Here is an 18,463-nt window from a genome sequence, read left to right as displayed (position 1 = left end):
GCCCCAAGGGCCTACCAATAAATTAGCATAAATCATGCACCAATCATGTCGCAGTTCTGTACGTCAGGATAGCTATAGGACTATTGCTGCGCCATGTCTGTGTGAGACATCGCTCGTCTCGTACACGAAGTTTTCTCGTGCTCCTGAAATTCCATTTCCAACCTGAAACAACAGCGTTTCGCTGACTGACCAGGCTGAAGTCACCCCGGCATTTCGAGCACTCATTTTCCACGATGATGAGGGTGGTATTTTGTGTGTTTTTGGCCGTGTGTTTGTGTCTGACACGAGGCGTTGGTAAGTCATTTTTATTTTGTTGCATGCATGCTGGGGGTCAAGTGGGGTGACCGTGACAGGGGCGTGGCCATAAAGGGAGGGGAGGATGGAGTGAATAAATGAAATGGCCAAATTGCGACACAAGCAAGGTTTCGTCTCCTACACGATTAGTTTGGCTTCCTTGCTGTTATTTCTTGCACTCCGTAATGTTTCAAAATACAGGCCATTTTCAAATTTATGCACAATGATTTATTTATGATATTTATTCATAATTATAAGCCTATCGTCCACGCATCACAGTCTGAGCACACTGTAGGTCAATCAAACTTGGCATCCCAAAATAGATAACTGCAGAGAAGTACGTCAAAACAGTTCTATTTTGTCGCAAACTGATCCAAGATTAGATGAAACAAAATGTGGGTCTGACAGTAGGCCTATAAAAATTAGAGGTGGTGGACGGATGCTGCCAACTACCTCAAATAATTTTAATTTATTCATTGGAAATAAATCATACACAGATTTAAAATGTTTTTATTTTATTCTTATATTATTGCAGTTGTGATCAACCTGCCATCTGTGTTTATCCTTTTGTTGTTGTTGTGTGGGTATTGTTTTTCCTAGATTCTTTGGAATGTTATAGCTGCGCTGATTGTGGACTTTCGGGCATCTTCTCCATCCTGGAGACCAAGACTACTTGTCCAGACCTTTTAGGAACTGGCCGATGTTCCAAGACCGTAATGCCTGATGGAAGTAAGTGAGAGAAATCCTTTACAGTCAACTGTGCTGTCTATCACATTACTCCAAGTCTCAGCTCAAACAGTGAGGAATTTTGGACAATAAAAAATTGAGACATCAGAATATACGTGTAGTTGTCTGACAGTTAATTGAGATGACAAACTTTCCCAATTCTCCTAGTAAAAATTCATCATGGATATCGGATGTGCTTAAAGCTACCCCACTGGAAAATAGGAGAGGGGAAGATCTTGAACCAAATATTTGGGGGCAGTGCATAAAAAATGGAAATTTTTGTAACCTTTAATGGCCTTTTGACGTGAAAGGGAATTAAACAATATGAAAAAAAATTGCATTTCATTAATTCCCCTACCAACAAACTGAGGCCTCTCTGCTGAAGGGAGGGTCATATTTTGGCCCCCCCTGGATCAGCCCTTGAGGTAGGAGCTAATCTGTAAAGGTATTTATCCTTCTTTAAATCATGTTGAAAGGTGATGAAATTTGGTAGTAAATATTTCACAACCTATCAGTATATTCCGAAAAGTTTGCTTTGAGAAGGTAATCTTGATGCAGCATCACGATTCACCATTTTCTTTTTCATCAACAGCTGTGAACAGAGGTTGTGCTGATGCGTTGACTTGCGCTGGTACAGATCTGTTCGCCAAATGCAGAAGTGCAAGTGACACCAACTGTAGAATCTGCTGCGACACGGACACCTGCAACAGCGCCCCCAACATCAAGGTTGCCTGGTTGGCTGTCCTCCTGCCTGTGGCTGCTGCCATCTTGGCTGCACGCTTCTAAATCATGCATATTCATGAGCAGTAGTCCAATGCGCACAGGTTTTGGCATGTACAAACTCGATAGTAACTGTCTTTATAGTGTTTCTGTAATGCCATCCGGCTTTGCTGGCTTTGAGTGCTAAGTGCCATCTTGTCCTGAAGTTGACTGAGAGACTAAGAGATGGTGCCTTTTATTTCATTGTTAAATGAGAGAGACTAAAATGATTCGGCTTTTGAGGCCGATGAAGTGCTTCCTTCATTTATAATACAACAGTAAGGCAACCTATCAACGTTTGTAACCTTCGTGATGAGTCGCTGAAATTATGACAGTTCATTGAGTTCAGTACTATATCCTTGCTCGTATCTTAGCCATTTTAAGATAGTTTCGTTAACTTTAAGTTTTTCATAATGGCCTGCACCTACAGTTTCTTTAAAATATTTTTATTTTGTGGCAGCATTTTGCTTCCTTCCAAATATTCCCAGACACACTTTTCACCACTCACTTTAATAATAATCAACAGACACAGTCGTGTTGACATAAGGCAACCAGCAAAATGTTTTGTCTAAACAAATTAAAACAAGCCGCGTGTGTGTCGGGTACATGCCCATGTATCTGCAGCTATTGTGGCTTTCAAAAGTAATGGCTCCTGATGCGTCAGCGTAATAAATTGTACTTGCAACATGCTACAAGCGGCAAATTTCATGCTTGACTTGTCATCTCTTAGGGGTAGTACCATACATCGGACGTCACAGCCCTCAATTCACTTTAGACGTGAAGAAGTCGAAATCTGAATTCCTTTCCGACCTTGTCTGTTCCTGGCTGAGCGGTGTGAATCTGGTAATAGATTTTTAATATCATCATTCAACAATGTTAAGATATCATTCATGTCAGTGCATACATGCAGGTCGCACTGTCAGTTGACCACAGAAATCTTCGTCTTCAACACGTTCAGATGTTTGATATGAATGGGTGTACATATCAGTTTTTTTTATTCTCTTGACAAGTGTCATACCTGTATTCGTAGAGAACAGGGGGGACATGTTTTCTTCCAGAACATGAGACAGTAATTTCAGATCCACTTAAGCACATAAACACCCCTCTTAAAATTTTCTTCAACTTGAGGAGGTGTTGTCTGTTCATTCTAATGATGATGTGTTTTGTGAAGAATTTAAGTACAGCATCCGAAATCTCCCATTGCAATTTTATATCGCAGGAAATAAAAATATTCAGTACCACGTTGTAGTATGTTTTAATGTCCTTTTCTTTTTCCTTTCTGGCTCTCATAATATCCACTCTTTACTGTCTGATCAAGTGTCTTTAGCTATTTGAATTTCTAGCCCTACTACCACATGGCTAAGAGACCTTTTGCTAATGGCATAAAGGGCACTAGCGTATGCCATACATGCCATTAATTCTACAACAACTTATTCAGTACCACAGAATCTACCTGTGCAATAAGCCTAGCTCTTCTAGAAATAGTTGGAAGCAGCACTGATTGACTCTATTTTCACAGGAAGGACACCACCCAACCAACTAGGGACAAAACCTTGAAGAAACTCCTCCCTGTTTGCGCAAAATTGGCTGCAAATTTAAAATGGAACTGTGGCCGCGATAATTGAAGTGGAATTCAACTTGAAAGTCCAGTACGTGTTCAGCGTGTTGTGTTTTGGGACGTGCATGGAAGTTACTTACATGTGCACTTTGATCTTTACAACAGTGAATGTTGTGTGGTGTAATTATGAACAGATGAAAGGGTGTTTATGATTGCAACTGCTCGTGCGTGACAGTTGAAATGGCATTCTGCTAAAACCTGTGACCTTTAGGACGAAGTTGTGGTGGCCCTATCGTGCACTGGCGCGGCGGCAGAACGATTTTCAAAGGGGGGGGGTGTGTTAGACCATCAGGCATCGGCCATTAATGGGTCGATGCATTATGCCCCACCCAATTATATAAAACCTGCAAAAAGTGGGGGCAGGTCCCTACCGTCGAAAAAGTGGGGGCTTCCACCGCTAGTGATATCGTGGATCTCTAGATTATTTTGTTGCATTGATCGCAACACATAGACCTATTTCATTCTGTCTTCACAGCCTTACAGAAAAGAGGTTTTGGAAAAAAAACGGTGAGAAAAGGGGGAAAAATAAGACATCCTACCTTTTCAGTCCTTTTAATGATATTCATTCATAGTAAAACATTTACTAGTTATCAATGAAGTCGGACGTCTGAAATAAAAACATCAGAATTTGGAGTCGTTTTGTTAATTGGGGCTCTAAATTCTCCATACATCATGATATTAACTTTTCCGAAGGTTGCATAATGTTAGACTTGTGTTAGAAACTGTCTTTTATATTTCTTATATCGCGTGGTGTAAGCTTTTCCCAATAAATGAAAAGGATAACTGATATCGTGTGGCTCGATTTCTTACTTGAGTGGTTACAGATCTGACCTTCGTCAAAAGTTAGACAGCAGATAGTTTTGGGCGCGAACCACAGAAGAACTTAAATCCACTTTTTCAAACCGACCTGATCAGAAGATCCCGACTGCTTAGGTGGAAGAGATCTTATTTCGACGGGGAACAGGCCGCCTCGGAGCAGCGGATGCAAGGCAGTGCACGCACGAGGTCAGTGGCGTAGCTAGGATTTTACTAGGGGGCACAAAGGGGGCTTAAATAATTGTCGAAGGGTACGTGTAAGCAACATTTTCAAAAGAATATACAATGCCATTCAGTGCTGATCTGGGTAAAGTAAAATGCAGGAACCATGCCATTGTATTCACATACTTAGAACCTGAATCATAATATTGGCGAATTTCTTTGATACTGGTTTCAAAGGGAACTGCTAGCCTAAGGCTAACTGTCTGGCGTGTTAAATAGCTTCCATACAGCCAGGCGTCTGTACATGGATTGTATTGTATTTCAATATTACGGTCGAGATAAGTCCCGGTGTTGCAGTGACAAAAATTCCCACAACTCCGTTTGAAGGTATTTGAACCGATATTTCCTAGTGAACATTTTTGTTTACACAGTGCACATTAATTCTGGCCTCTTCTGATAAGCTTACACCGGATTTCCTTAACTTGCTTTGCAGCTCCAGGAAGAGCAAACCATGCAATCGGTGTTGATGACCAGTGTGAAATTTCACTGGGAAAGTAAACTTAAACAAGAGTTCACTTGCGACGTGTGGACGTTTGGAAGTACATGGCAAAATGAATTCTGCAGATTTCCCACTGGCAGGTCGAAACAGACTCTTGTATTCTGACAGTCTTGAAGTTGCATGCAGTTTTCGGCTGGGTTTCACAATTTATAGGGCCGGGAAATGTAATTCATATGTTTTGCAGGTTCTATCTCTGTCTTGGTACCTTTGTGATGTTTCCAATAATTCAAATTTCCAATAATTCAAATTTCATATTCATGAGTAAAAGTATGTGAGGCCATCCAAAGGATAAACCAACTTAGAGTTAAAGCTATTTTTTTCACCAAAAACTGGCCAGAAGTTAGGATGTTTTACCATAGCACAGTTTGTTCACCGTGACTTTGGGGATTCCTTGTTTCAGTTCATGAAAGCATGAAGACAGTTGGCCAGTGAACTCAGTTTTTTTCAGAAATACTTTCACTGGGCACATCTGGGCTTCAAAATTGAACAGAAACCCCTCTCTCCAAAATGAACCGTGCCATCCTGTTGTGACACCACAATGTTTCATCTTCATTTTGACCAGAAAAGGGTGGAAACATTTCACGTGTTCCCGAAAGTACACTTTTTAGGGAGAAGAAAAAGAGATGTGATGTAGTTATCTTGCATTAATTAAAAACAAGTAGAAAACTGCATAAAACATTTCCCGAAGTAAAATTTGAAAAAAAAAATTAAAATTTAAAAACCAAAAGGATCCGTAATTATAAATTTACGGATCCTTCTAGTCAAACGGTTACCCCGAACTTTGAAATCCAATCCTTTCCAGTTTACCATAAAAATTCATGACCCCTGTACGTGTGGTTTTTCATTTGAGTACAGCGCCCGTTTTATTTGCCCTCATGCATGAAGGGTGTAAGCTATGTAGAAATAAATTTACATTCACCAATGCAAAATAATTTTTGGTCAACCTAGCCAAGGACTATCCAGTACAATGAAGTGTGGGGAAAACAGGTGTGCCCGTTGTGGAGGCGTTCAGACATGTAAATGGGTTTCCTGAGGCGTAACATGGCCGCAAGAAAACACCGTCTCAAGCTTTGTTTCCTTTTTAACTAGTAGCCAAAAAAGCACACGCGAAACGCGTAGGAATTTTGCGGGGTAACTAACCACGACAATAATTCAAAGTACTGAAAATTAAAGGGCAACTGCAGTGACAAACTGTCAACATGTACCTTTGTGTTCCCGTTTAATACGCTGACTTTCCTTGTTATACTGTTTTAAAGGGTACTTTACTACCTTTTTGGTTTACGTAATAAATGCTTCCATATTCATGAGCAAAACTGTGATGTCATTCAAGGAGGAAAACCTCATTAGTGTGTGAAAAAACGCTGGATTAATTAAAAAAAAATAAGTGGCCTGAATTTCCTTTTCTTTGGTAATAGCATAGCATATAGTCAGCGAGTAGCCCCCTTTTTTCAGAAACCTACGAACAGAATCACGTCTTCCTCGACTGACATCACAGCAACAGCGCCCCCAGTTGACCAGGAAATCATGGCCAATTGTTCACGTTCAATAAAAGTCAACTCTCCAATACAACCCAGAAGTAATGTAATGCATACATTGGAGAAGAGTTTAAAGTTGTAGAAATGGCATGTCCGAGTGTTCACACTGCCCTGTGTTTCCTACCTCTTGTCTTGGACAAAACTGTACCTGGATATTTCATATTTTAAGTACGTTGTTACGTAAGAGAGGGATAGGTTGTTACGTACGAGTGGGATGGGTCCACAAAGGGGATGCTTGATTAATTGCCCACCCGTAATACCAGCTGATTTTTTTAGAAATAGCTGCGAACCTTACAAGAACAGAGGACAAACTGCATTGAACTAGGCCTGAAAAAGGCTAATCACCATTTTGAAAGTGGACGAAAATGCTTTTCCTGACTTAAATTTAAGAACTTCATTGTCTACAAAATATGTACAATTCAGCAACATCCTTGCATTGTCTGCCAAAGATACAAAAGAAATAGTACCTCATACAAAACTTGTACTGGTTTATAAAATGCAGCCAGAAAAAAATACTACCGTAACTTTACCTTTAATTGGAATTTCAAAGGAGTCTGCATGTGCCAAAATTCCGTCACAAAAAGTCAAGGTTTGAGACAATTGTCAAAGTCCCGCAGAATTCAGTTTTTAAATGACATAATTAATCCAATTACACACAAAATGTAACTCCACAATAACAAGAACTTAAAGATTCAATTTTGCCAAAATGTTGTTTTTCAGAAGCAACCCTCCTTCGGAAAATTTAAACTGGATTAGGCCCTAGATGTACTAAGATCAACTTTAAAGACATGGAAATTTGCACCACGCACCAACGGTTTCAACAAATCTTCAAAACAAAACAAGAAAAATGAACATATCTTAGAAATATGAAACACGATGTTGGCAAATCCAGCAGCATGGTAGCTGATATACTATCACTAATTTGCGAGTTCAAAAGCGCTGCTATCGCTTTATGTCCAGATTTTAAAATTACTATGCTAGGCAAACCTAAGACTGAAAAACACTCAGTCAAGCACAGAGTACAAAAAACAGGAAAAATACATGTAATGTAACTTCATCTATGTACAGAATTTACAAAGTAGAAAAACTCAAGCAGGTTTACGCCTAAAATATTAATAAAATACACGGTTGCCCTTAATTTTAAGTCTGAGCAAAGAAAGGGTCAAGATGATTTGAATACAATAATTATTTAAACAATGTCAAGTATTAAGCACCATCGTAAAATTTATGGCAGTGTTCAACAGATGGTCGAAAGTTAAGTACCACTCTTGTTTATTACATTATTTTCAAGGACTGTCATATTTTATTTCTATTTCTTTTCTAGATCATGTAACTATGATAAGGCAGTGATTAAAAAACTGGCTGGTAGCTCTCATTTCATTCCATGGTCCAGAGACAAGTTCAACGTTCAACTGAAAATATCAAAAGGAACTGTCAAAGACTGGTTTACCTGTCTTGACTGGTTTCAGTGGTGCATTCCTTCTCCTTCATTGCTCTGAACCCAGGTTTAAATACTTTCCCGACTCCAGAAATTTTCCTGGGTCAACTGTCTGGGTTTGTCTCGCATTTGTCTCTCTACAAGTTTCTTTACACTGCGCCATTTGTGCCTTGACAGAAATATTTGATTTTACTGTTAATACATGTAATGTGTATTTTACAAAGCAATGCCATGTAATGTCCAATTGGCGCTTGCGATAATACCTGATTATTACCCCTGCTCATCTGGCCTATATCAAAGCTCCGCGGCAGCCATTTCAGGAACAAACCACTGATCAAACACAATGCCGCCCTCGCTGGTACCAATCACTTCTCACATAGGTACCCATCATGCCCTCACAGGTACCCATTACATGTATACTGCCCTCACAGGTACTCGTCATTGCTCTCACTGGTACCCATTTACTCCTGGGTGGGTGGGTGGAGAGGAGCAATTGTGGCAAAGTGTCTTGCTCATGGACTCAAGCGCTCCATCTGTAGAACTGACCACACATCTAGGAATTGACACTGTGTACCACCACCAATCACCACTGTCTTCCCACAATGCTTTGCAGACAGTCCAGCATTTCCAACTGTTGAACACATGAGGGTAATTGGTTGAACCTGGTGGGGGGCATGTACATGCAGTAACACACTACTAAACAGATGGCTTGTCATAAAAAAACACCTGGAGAAGAAGGCTACATCAGCCAATACCTACATGTGTGTACATGTAGTTACAATTCATTTTCAAAAAGTCATTAGGCCTACAAAATTTTTTAGAATAAGTCTGTCCTCATTAAAGAGGTGAATACAAAACTAGCAGCACTACACAAACAGTTAAATAGTAACAAAAAATTCAAAAAGTACAAACTTGTAATACGTGACGATTCTATGTACAAAAATTGTTAAAATACGTGACGATTCTATGTACAAAAATTGTTAAAATATATTCTTGGGCTGAGTAATTGGTTTACTGTATATAAAAAATTTACTGTACAAAGAAGGGTGATTCCTTCATAATTTACACTTTTTAATTTCCTTTTAAAATCAATTTTGAATTATTGGAAAAACTGTTATGCTATGTTCTGCTTGAGATGAATATTTTGGCCCCGTAGTAAAGGCTGAAGAAAACTGGGTCACAAGTCTTCAAAGACAAGTTCACTGCCAGGACTGGTGTCTTTGTGTTCCCTGTCTGTGCCACAATATATCCACCAATAGAGGGCGCTCACAGTTCCCACACAAGGAACCCTGATCTCAGGGTGCATTTTGACAGTAAAAATCAAAAATTAGTTCGGTTATAATTTATCAGAGACTGTGGTTGGAAATTTTCAATGGGCGAGAATGACACGTGATGATGTCACACTCAAATTCTCAAAGTGATTAACATGAGAGAATTTAGAAACAATCTGGCCAAATTCTTGGTAAGGATTGGGAAAACCTTAAACACAGAAAAGCCCAACTTCCCTGAACAGCTGGAGGCAACTTTGTTCTGCGTATGCAAATACTCCGTCTGCTGATTGGTTCGTGCACATGTAGCGCTGAGTGAATATTGTGCAAACACGTACAAGAGCACCTGCACATTGTTATGCATGCACGATACGCGCGCGCTCAATGACACGTATGAGTTACTCATCTCGAGCACAGCTCTTTTCATGTGAATTTCTTTTTCTGAGTCAAACCAGAGCACTCTTGGATGCAACTTACAAGTTTTGTTAAAATTTCAATAATATACAAACATCAATGCCTTGATTTTTAGTAACCTGGGCAACGGAAGGTTAACAGTACTTCAGTCATGCCAAAAAACAGCGACAAAGCTGTCGGCAATCCTTTTAACTTATATCAACAAAAAATATATGAACATTCTGCACCGTACTGTATAGCCTTGTTGAATAATAAAATACATATAAATATATACATCTACAAAAAAAGGACACTTGCGGGTAGAAACCGAACTGTCTTCGAAGTGTACTTCTTTCATAATCCAGATTTTCAGAAATAAATACAGGAAAATAAGCCTAATCATGATATCCTTTTACAAGGCTCAAGGTATCATGTTTGTTCCCAAGTCCAGTGACGCAATACATAGGTTTGAAACGCTTTCAAATGTGATTGTTATCAGGCGTTGTTGATAACAAGATCAAACACTAAAATTTAAATATCCCACCTTTTCAAGAAGTAAGAGTTGTATATTTGTTTCCACTCACATTTAAACAAGAGTTGTAAAAACTTAGGACCCAAATTTATTGAAACTCATAATAATTGATGAAAAAAATCTGGAATTCGAATGTCGAGACCCAGAATGACTTCAAGCAACTGAGACGGTGGAAGGAATTGAAATTTAAAAAACCGCTCCCTGAAGACTAGCACAGCGTTCCGTTACTCGGAGTTGTCGACGGGTAAGAATACCCACAAGCCCCTGCAACTTCCTCCAGGTCGTCATTGTCATCCTCGTCGTGGCAACCGGCAGAAAGGTTCAAGGGCTTGAGCTGGTCATTGTTCTTCTTGAGGGGCAGCTCGCTGTTGGCTGGCGGGGGTAACATCTTCGCCACCTCCTCATTGTTTAGCTTGACGACGAGGTTGGCCTGCGGGATCTTATTCGACTGTGGGCAAATTCAAAACCATGAAGTGGATTTTACAAGGGTGACTTTTAGGGAGAAAGACGACAATGAAACACAGCAGTCTGGAGTATTTCCATATTTGCACGGCCTATTATGTCACAAATCTCACACAATCTGACCAATCACTAGGCTTGTTCTAGCAGCCTGCAGCGGATGGTATGGGTGTTTCCATGTTACAGAGTGCTTTTCTTAAACGTTGCACCACACGGAGCTTAAGTTCAATTGTACAAATGTGATGGGCTGTGCAAAAAACCAGACTACAGACATAAGCTAGATGTTCTAGGACACATTTGTATTGATGGGATTTAAAATTTGTCGTTGCCAACTTGAGATATTTAAAGTTGAATTTGGACAAAAATTACTGTACCAGTACGGAAACGTCACTATGCCCACATGCAGTAGTACTCTAGACTACAATGTGACTAAACAAAATTCTCTCCAAAATGGTTAAGATTATGTGAATTGTGAGGTTTTTTGCTACTTTTTGTACAAAGAGCATGAGAAAGTCAAAGGAACAAAGCTGATTAAAAAGTCTGGTATTCTGGGGCCTAAATCCTGAAATCTGGAAAATGTCCTGAGAAAGAAAACCCCGACTTCAAGTTTTATTCCATCCTGCTATTACCCATTTCAGAAAAAAAAAGGTAATCCGGAAAAACAAAATAAGTGTGGCACAAAACATGTATTACTTAATGTTAAAAGAGTAAATACAGGGAAATTACAGAAAACTGCTTGAGAATGTTTTATTACCGGATCTGATGAGTAATAGTTCCATGAGCAGGGTTGTTTCTTGGGAAGGATTGTAATCTCGTTGGTGATGTGGTTGAATCGTGGATTGGAGAAAGTCACAATTGGGTCGCTACGGCAACCTCTCCTCTTCCTGAATAGGAAACAATGAAACAGTTCGTTCACACCAGAACTGAGAACTATCATTCGGATTGGACAATAGCTGGTCATGTGACCACAGTGAAATCAAACTTTAAGACTGAAGAGTGATTTGCTCAACTTATCTGTGGCAAACATCTAAGATTCTGTTGGAAAAAGTCTTCCTATCTTTGGAAAGTAGGCAAATCAAAGACTAATTTTGAAGTCAAATGCAAAAACAATCTAGTCTCAATGAAATCTGAACAGGTTTTTGCAAAATTTAATTCTAGTCCTTTAAACCAAGACTGTTGGTCAGTCGTCTTGTTGCTGTGGCTTAAGAAATCTGCTATTTCTGTAAGTTTTTAAATTCTAAACTTGCAGTTTTTATCAATTAATTCCATTGGCGTCATGAAAGCAAGGATTGCCATCAAAGTGAACAAATGAAAGACATCTAAGAAAGAGAAGGTAGAATGAGTGCAAGGGAAGGTCTTTGGGAACAGGAGGTAACTTAACCCTCATTTTGTGGGAGCACGTCATGGATGATACTTACTGATATCTCCTCCAGACCACGAATACAATAAGAAGCAGAATGAGGAATATCAGGAGAAGAACACCGACGACCACAAAGACATAGGAGCCCGGGTCTGGAGCCAGTTGACGATCGCCATCTTGACCCTGTTGCCGTGTCGACCCCTGGCAACGACCCAGCTGCTCGTCTTGTGGAGAGCAGGCTCTATAGTGGGACATATGATGTGAAAGACCTTGGTAAATGTGTGAAAACTTGCCAAAAAATGTTAACAAATTAACAAGGATTGGTGCCTTCCAGCGATGTAGAACCAATATTCAATTTCTTCCAGTTTTCAGGTCGTATCAACACTGTAACGCAATCCTTATTCAATGGGGCAAATGACGATTTGGAATGCTGGTCATTCATTTGGCCTCGTGTCAACACATCAAATCATCCATTTTTTTGGTGGACACCCAGTAAGTGCCAGAGGTCTAGTGAGATGGACTGGTGTGTTAAACTTGGCCACTGTACCCGGCATGGTGTGAGAAATATTTTTTCTTGACGGGGGCCCCCGATTGTTGCAAATGAGGTTGCAGAGAGACAAAGAAACTTTTTAAAAACAGATGTCAAGTGGCAGGACGTTGAGGTGTTTGACTGTATTTAAAGACTTAGTTGACACATTTTAACCTTTCTCTAAAAGTCAGGTTTTCGGGAAGAATCTAAAACTCTTTGTAAGTGGTTCAATTTTTTCACACAAAAAAGTTTGTTTTTTACTGACACATGATTCGATTTCTAAAGGTTATTCTTTGCATTTATAAAATGGCTTAAAATGTGGCCCTTTTTCCGTCTTAAACTCTTAGGTTGAAAGGACAGTCGAGCCAACGATGATTGCTGAGAAATTTTTACCCTGGGATTGCATTGCTCTGTGCTGTGGTTGGTGCATGAGGGATGTCGTTGGGGTGCGCTGTTCTGACCGGTGGTCGCAAGGTGCTGGGAGGTGATCTTGGCAGCTCGTTTGGCGAGCTGGTCTGAATGACTGGACCACGCGAGGTGACTGCCGTAGGGGGGTTGACTGGTCCCCCTGGCCCTATGGATTGGAGGAAGTTGTGGAAAGAACAACAACAAAATCAAGTTAACAAGATTGTAATACTCTCAGCAGTGTTCCATCTCATAAACCAGCGACTCGACCCAGACATGTATTCACGTCAGCCAAATCAAGATATTAGCAACACAGCAAGAAAGTGGTGGAGGTTCGTATCGTGCTTTTCATAAACTCAATTGTGGGGAACAATTAATTTAAATTAATTACCTTTCGCTGAACGATGGATTTTTGTTTGAGGTGTCTGAATATGATAATGCGGAAGTCCATTAAGAAAGAATTACAATGTGGCAAATCAACAACTTGGTGATAAAGTTTCCTGTTCTGCATTGCTTGGTTAACACCTCTTGTTGCTGTAAAACATCTTGCTCATGGACACAAACCTCAAACAGCTCACACCACAACCCTTCCCCTGGATGAATTGTCCGTAAGTGTACCCAGGCCTATTCAAGCTTATTCAAGCCTGCATTTATTTACATCTTGGGTGTTACATTTCTCCCCAAAGCTGTAACCACTGGAGGCAGAACCGGGAGAGGCCGGGGGAATACCCCCCTGGTTTTGAGAAGGTGGTTATTTTGCCCCCCAACTCTCCCACTTTATACGCCTACCAGTCTTTGGTGGTGCACTGCAAGGTCGTAATTGTATTCTTTTCAGTCTAATGGCCGGCGCTTGCCCACCCACTTTTAAAACTGTCCCGCTGGGCGCCACTGGCTGTTACCAACGTAAGACTTCTTTTCAAATCTGAGAGGAGTGCTTACTCAGGGAGCAGACTCTTTCATCTCGGTACTGCTCGTCGGGTCTGCCGTAGCGGTGAGACCATCTGGATATTCATCCCCTGGAACGTCCCAGGCAGAGTTTGCTTGTCCTGTCCGTTGGTCTTGTCAACGGACTCGATAGAGGACGTGTGCCAGTCAGTCCAGTAAATTCTGGTATTGAACTACAGTGGAAAACATTCAAAGGAAATCACGTCAGTTCATGAAATAGAGAGAGGATTCGGCTGGTGATGCAGTATGACAGCTTCTATTTTGAGACCCTACACCATCATCACAGACCATCACAGACCATCACAGACCATCACAAGACCATCACAAGACCATCACAGACCATCACAGACCATCACAAGACCATCACAAGACCATCACAGACCATCACAAGACCATCACAGACCATCACAAGACCATCACAGACCATCACAGACCATCACAAGACCATCACAGACCATCACAAGACCATCACAAGACCATCACAGACCATCACAGACCATCACAGACCATCACAGACCATCACAGACCATCACAAGACCATCACAGACCATCACAGACCATCACAAGACCATCACAGACCATCACAAGACCAGACCATCACAAGACCATCACAGACCATCACAAGACCATCACAGACCATCACAGACCATCACAAGACCATCACAAGACCATCACAAGACCATCACAAGACCATCACAGACCATCACAAGACCATCACAAGACCATCACAAGACCATCACAAGACCATCACAAGACCATCACAAGACCATCACAGACCATCACAAGACCATCACAGACCATCACAAGACCATCACAAGACCATCACAAGACCATCACAGACCATCACAAGACCATCACAAGACCATGCTGCTCTTGTGACTGGCCTTGTGTCTTATCTTGTGACTGGTCTTCTGAGTGGTGTTGTGACTTGTCTGGTGTCAGGTCTTAGGACTGGTCTTGTGAGTGGTGTTGTGTCTGGTCTGGTCTTGTGACTGGCCACGTGTATAGTCTCTTGACAGGTCCTTGATAGCTAGGCACATATCAGGGTTTCAGACGTTACAATAACTTTGCTAGAAATCAACTGCAGGTATTCAGATGTACGTTGAAGTTTGTGCATACCAAAGTCACACCGTAAGGATGAGACATATTTCTTGTCAAAACGCTGCGATATTTCCCATTGAAGTCGGCCGTCTCCAATTTATCCAGATTGGCATCAGCCCAGTAGAGCCGCTTGGTTGCATAATCGATGGTGAGTCCGTTGGGCCACTTCAGATCTTCACTGATTAGAGTTCGGCGACTCGTACCATCAAAGTAGGCACGTTCTATCTTGGGATAGGTGCCCCAGTCCGTCCAGAAGATGTAACTGAAAAAAAATTAATAAATCTCATTTAAAACTACAGGATCAGATTTTCATTATAGAAAAGTCAGCCATATTGGATTGAAAGCGAGGCTAACTTTTTTCTTATTTTGGGAGCCTAAGAATAACAATGAAAGTAATTAATTAAAACTTCATGACAAATAAATTTCATTGCCAAAGATAAATAATTCAAAATTTGTGATTATAATGTCTTAATGTTTTAAGCAACATTAGAAAAAATAAACGTGAGGCATGGAACCCTAAACAGTCTAGCAACACACCATTTGACAGATGAAATCGATTATTTGGTTAAAGTTTGGAATTTGATTTAATAGAAACCATTAAGGCTTCCAAGCGGAAAGCACAAAAATGGCCAAACACTTCTCACAATGAAAGTCAGACAAATTTTGTTGTCAGCATCAAGAAATTCAATTTTTCTGAAACTGTAAGCCAATAATCTTAGAACCAATTGCCAAATTGTGAAACGGGACATGCTGAGACGAGGAAATACTGAAACCAGCAAAAAAAAAAAACCTCACCCCTTTCTGGGATAAATGGCGATGGCTCGAGGCTCGTCGAGATTTGTATCCACAATGACTTTGCGTGAGGAGCCGTCCAATCGCGACACTTCAATCTTGTCCCGACCAGTGTCTGTCCAGTACAGGTTCCGCCCGATCCAATCCACAGCCAATCCTTCAGTTGTTCCCAGACTGGTGGATATGATTATTTCTCCCCCGCTCCCATCGTAGTTGACTCGTCTGCCATTTTTGAAAAAACGATCATTATGTTCTCCCTATTTTCTCTATATGCCTTCTCTTGTCTATCTTATGATTTTGACCGTGTTGAAGGCTTGACCTTTAAACTCTAACATTAGAGACCAACACAAGCTAGACTTGGATCCAGTCTAAGTGAGCTATTCAAATAAACTTAAACTTAAGCACTCCTTCTCTTTGTTCACCTGTTAATTGTGACTGGTCTTGCAATTGGTCTTGTGACTGGTCTTGTGACTGGTATTGTGACTTGTCTTGTGACTGGTATTGTGACTGGTATTGTGACTTGTCTTGTGATTGGTATTGTGACTTGTCTTGTGACTTGTCTTGTGACTGCTCTTGCAATTGGTATTGTGACTGGTATTGTGACTGGTCTTGTATTTCTCCTTGTGCTGGTCTCAACTACAACTTAAGATTTATTCAACATTTATTGAACATTTTGCTCCAAACCTTCAACAAAAGTCGCCATTTTAAAGAACTCCTACCTAATGACATTCTGATATACATCAGTGTAGTAAATCTTGCGCTCCACACTATCAAAGTCTACCGTCACGGCGTTCTCGATGTCTTCCTCGATGGGCAAGATGACATCAAGATGGTCGTCGGTATCCATGGAGATGCGTCGCAGCGTGTTCCTCGTCGCAAACAGGAGGAAGGTTGAAGGAACTTGACGAGAGAATACAAGACAACGGCACATCAAGTTTAGAGTGAGGTCAGCGTGATGGGGGGGGGTTTGAATCCTGCCTGGGCTGATATGTGTCTTGTAATGGGCTCGACAATGGCTTTCATATGAAACAAGGCCGCTAAAAGACATTGAACACAAATATCTCAATGACCTTTGACTGTCAGTATTTGGGTCCGAAATCATTTCAAGATTTGGCTTAATATCAGGAGAGGAAAATGTTCCACAGTAGCCGCAACAAAAATTCAAAAAGTGACTTGCATCGTACATACCATCGACGCAGGTCATGTGATCGTCTTGGAGTTCAATCCCTGTAGGACAAGTACAGGAGTAGCTGAGAGGGTTTGGAAGACACAGATGACTGCAGCCTCCATTATCGTCACCACAGCGGTTGGTGCCTGCAATCAGAATAATGTTCAAAGCGGAACAAATTAGTTTTCAGGCAACCCTTTGCTAGAAGCTGTATTTGTAATTGATCCTGACCTTTGACTGTAACTTTGTTATAATCAATAACCAACGATTGGTTCCTGACGATCAGTACACTTCAAGGTGATCATTACTTTCTTGTATCATTTAGTTACAGTCAATAGCCTATAAAGAGTTAATAATAGTCAATACACTTCTGATCAATCCTGAGCTCTGTGATTGGAATCTTTGTTTAGTGTAATGAATAACTGATAATCTGCTACTAACAATCAATACTGATAATCAATTGTTAATAATCAATTATTGATACTGACCTCTCTTGTTCATATTGACAGCCTTGATGTCCATCAAGTCAGGTAGGTTCTCTGTGATGGTCAGCACGTTACCTCCCGTTCTCTTGTCAGCTCTCTTGATACTGTTGAGCTGCCAGTCCGTCCAGAAGATGTACTCTCCGGCCTGAGCCAGTCCGTACGGATGGTAGACTTCTTGATTGACCAAGGTGCGACGATGGCTACCATCAAGGTCCACAGACGCGATGAGCTGTCAGAGAATTCAACGACTGGGCTATGACTCCTCGTTTTGATGTATCACTTTTACTTTTCGTTTTAATGAACGCATATATTTTGATGGTGAAAATGCTGTGTTTGAAATTTGTTAAAGAATCGTTTATCCACTTTGTGCCGGGTGAACAGTGTAGGAGACGAGTCCATCAAAAGTCCCTTCACAAGGTCAGTCATAAGTAACGGGGTTAACAATGAAAAAGGATGCTTTGGTCACAACTCGTTTGAATAGCCTGTGAATTGGCTTCAGACTGAATGACTTGTGATGGACTTTGTAACAAGAATGCCTGTGATGTTGTTGGCGAAGTCGAACTTACCCGATAGTCAATGTTACCATCACACCAGTAAAGCCGGCCTTCGTCCGAGTCTAATGCCAAACCGTTCGGCCAGCTAATGTCTCTATTCACAATGACCTCAGCGTTCTGGCCATCCATCCAAGCGCGAGAAATTCTTGGCTGGACACCCCAGTCTGTCCAATACATGTAACTGCCGGGCACCAAAAAGAATAACCTTATCTCTTTTTAAACAACTTTACAAAGAGTGGTGATGCGGTTTTAAGTTTATTGTTGAAAAAATAAAAATTCCACCATTTGCTACACTTGGTAAGTAAAACTAACTTTGAAACTACACCACAACAAAGTTGCAGGTCTCAGCGTTTAAATTGATTTGAACTATGGTGATAGGTACTTTTCGGCATTATCTTTGTAAATCTGGACAAAAATTGTTCTGAAGGGAATTAAGTTCAACTTTTCATGGAAAACACTGTAGAAATTTTCTTGTGCAGAATTCGCGGAGGATTTCATATGGGATATGAGGTCTGGTCAACGGTATTTTCTTGAAGTGGCACAGCGGAAGGAGTCTACAAGGAAT

The 18,463-nt window shown here is 40.8% G+C and overlaps 2 protein-coding genes across 2 annotated transcripts in view; one reads left to right on the top strand and one right to left on the bottom strand.

Annotated features, from left to right (window-relative positions):
• Positions 1 to 64: 64 nt before the first annotated feature.
• LOC110975384 (uncharacterized) lies at positions 65 to 3,030 on the top strand. The gene is made up of 3 exons (XM_022227837.2): positions 65 to 294; positions 895 to 1,023; positions 1,613 to 3,030. Exons 1-3 carry the CDS (start codon positions 234 to 236, stop codon positions 1,804 to 1,806), a joined length of 384 nt encoding a protein of 127 aa, XP_022083529.2. The 5' UTR covers positions 65 to 233; the 3' UTR covers positions 1,807 to 3,030.
• A 3,098-nt stretch (positions 3,031 to 6,128) lies between these two features.
• lrp4 (LDL receptor related protein 4) overlaps positions 6,129 to 18,463 on the bottom strand; it is a 50,981-nt gene continuing 38,646 nt past the window's right edge. The window contains 12 exon segments of the mRNA XM_022227836.2: positions 6,129 to 10,548; positions 11,314 to 11,443; positions 11,978 to 12,160; positions 12,842 to 13,022; positions 13,793 to 13,833; positions 13,835 to 13,971; positions 14,918 to 15,161; positions 15,695 to 15,913; positions 16,411 to 16,591; positions 16,880 to 17,005; positions 17,348 to 17,573; positions 17,911 to 18,079. Coding sequence (XP_022083528.2) covers positions 10,309 to 10,548; positions 11,314 to 11,443; positions 11,978 to 12,160; positions 12,842 to 13,022; positions 13,793 to 13,833; positions 13,835 to 13,971; positions 14,918 to 15,161; positions 15,695 to 15,913; positions 16,411 to 16,591; positions 16,880 to 17,005; positions 17,348 to 17,573; positions 17,911 to 18,079 — 2,077 coding nt within the window. The 3' untranslated portion in view covers positions 6,129 to 10,308.

The sequence above is a fragment of the Acanthaster planci genome, linkage group LG20, assembly GCF_054643075.1.
Source record: "Acanthaster planci isolate LZ-2023a linkage group LG20, COTS_SCS, whole genome shotgun sequence".
Lineage (NCBI taxonomy): Eukaryota > Metazoa > Echinodermata > Asteroidea > Valvatida > Acanthasteridae > Acanthaster > Acanthaster planci.
Note: the sequence above shows the minus strand (reverse complement) of the source record. Positions and strands in the feature narration are given on the sequence as shown.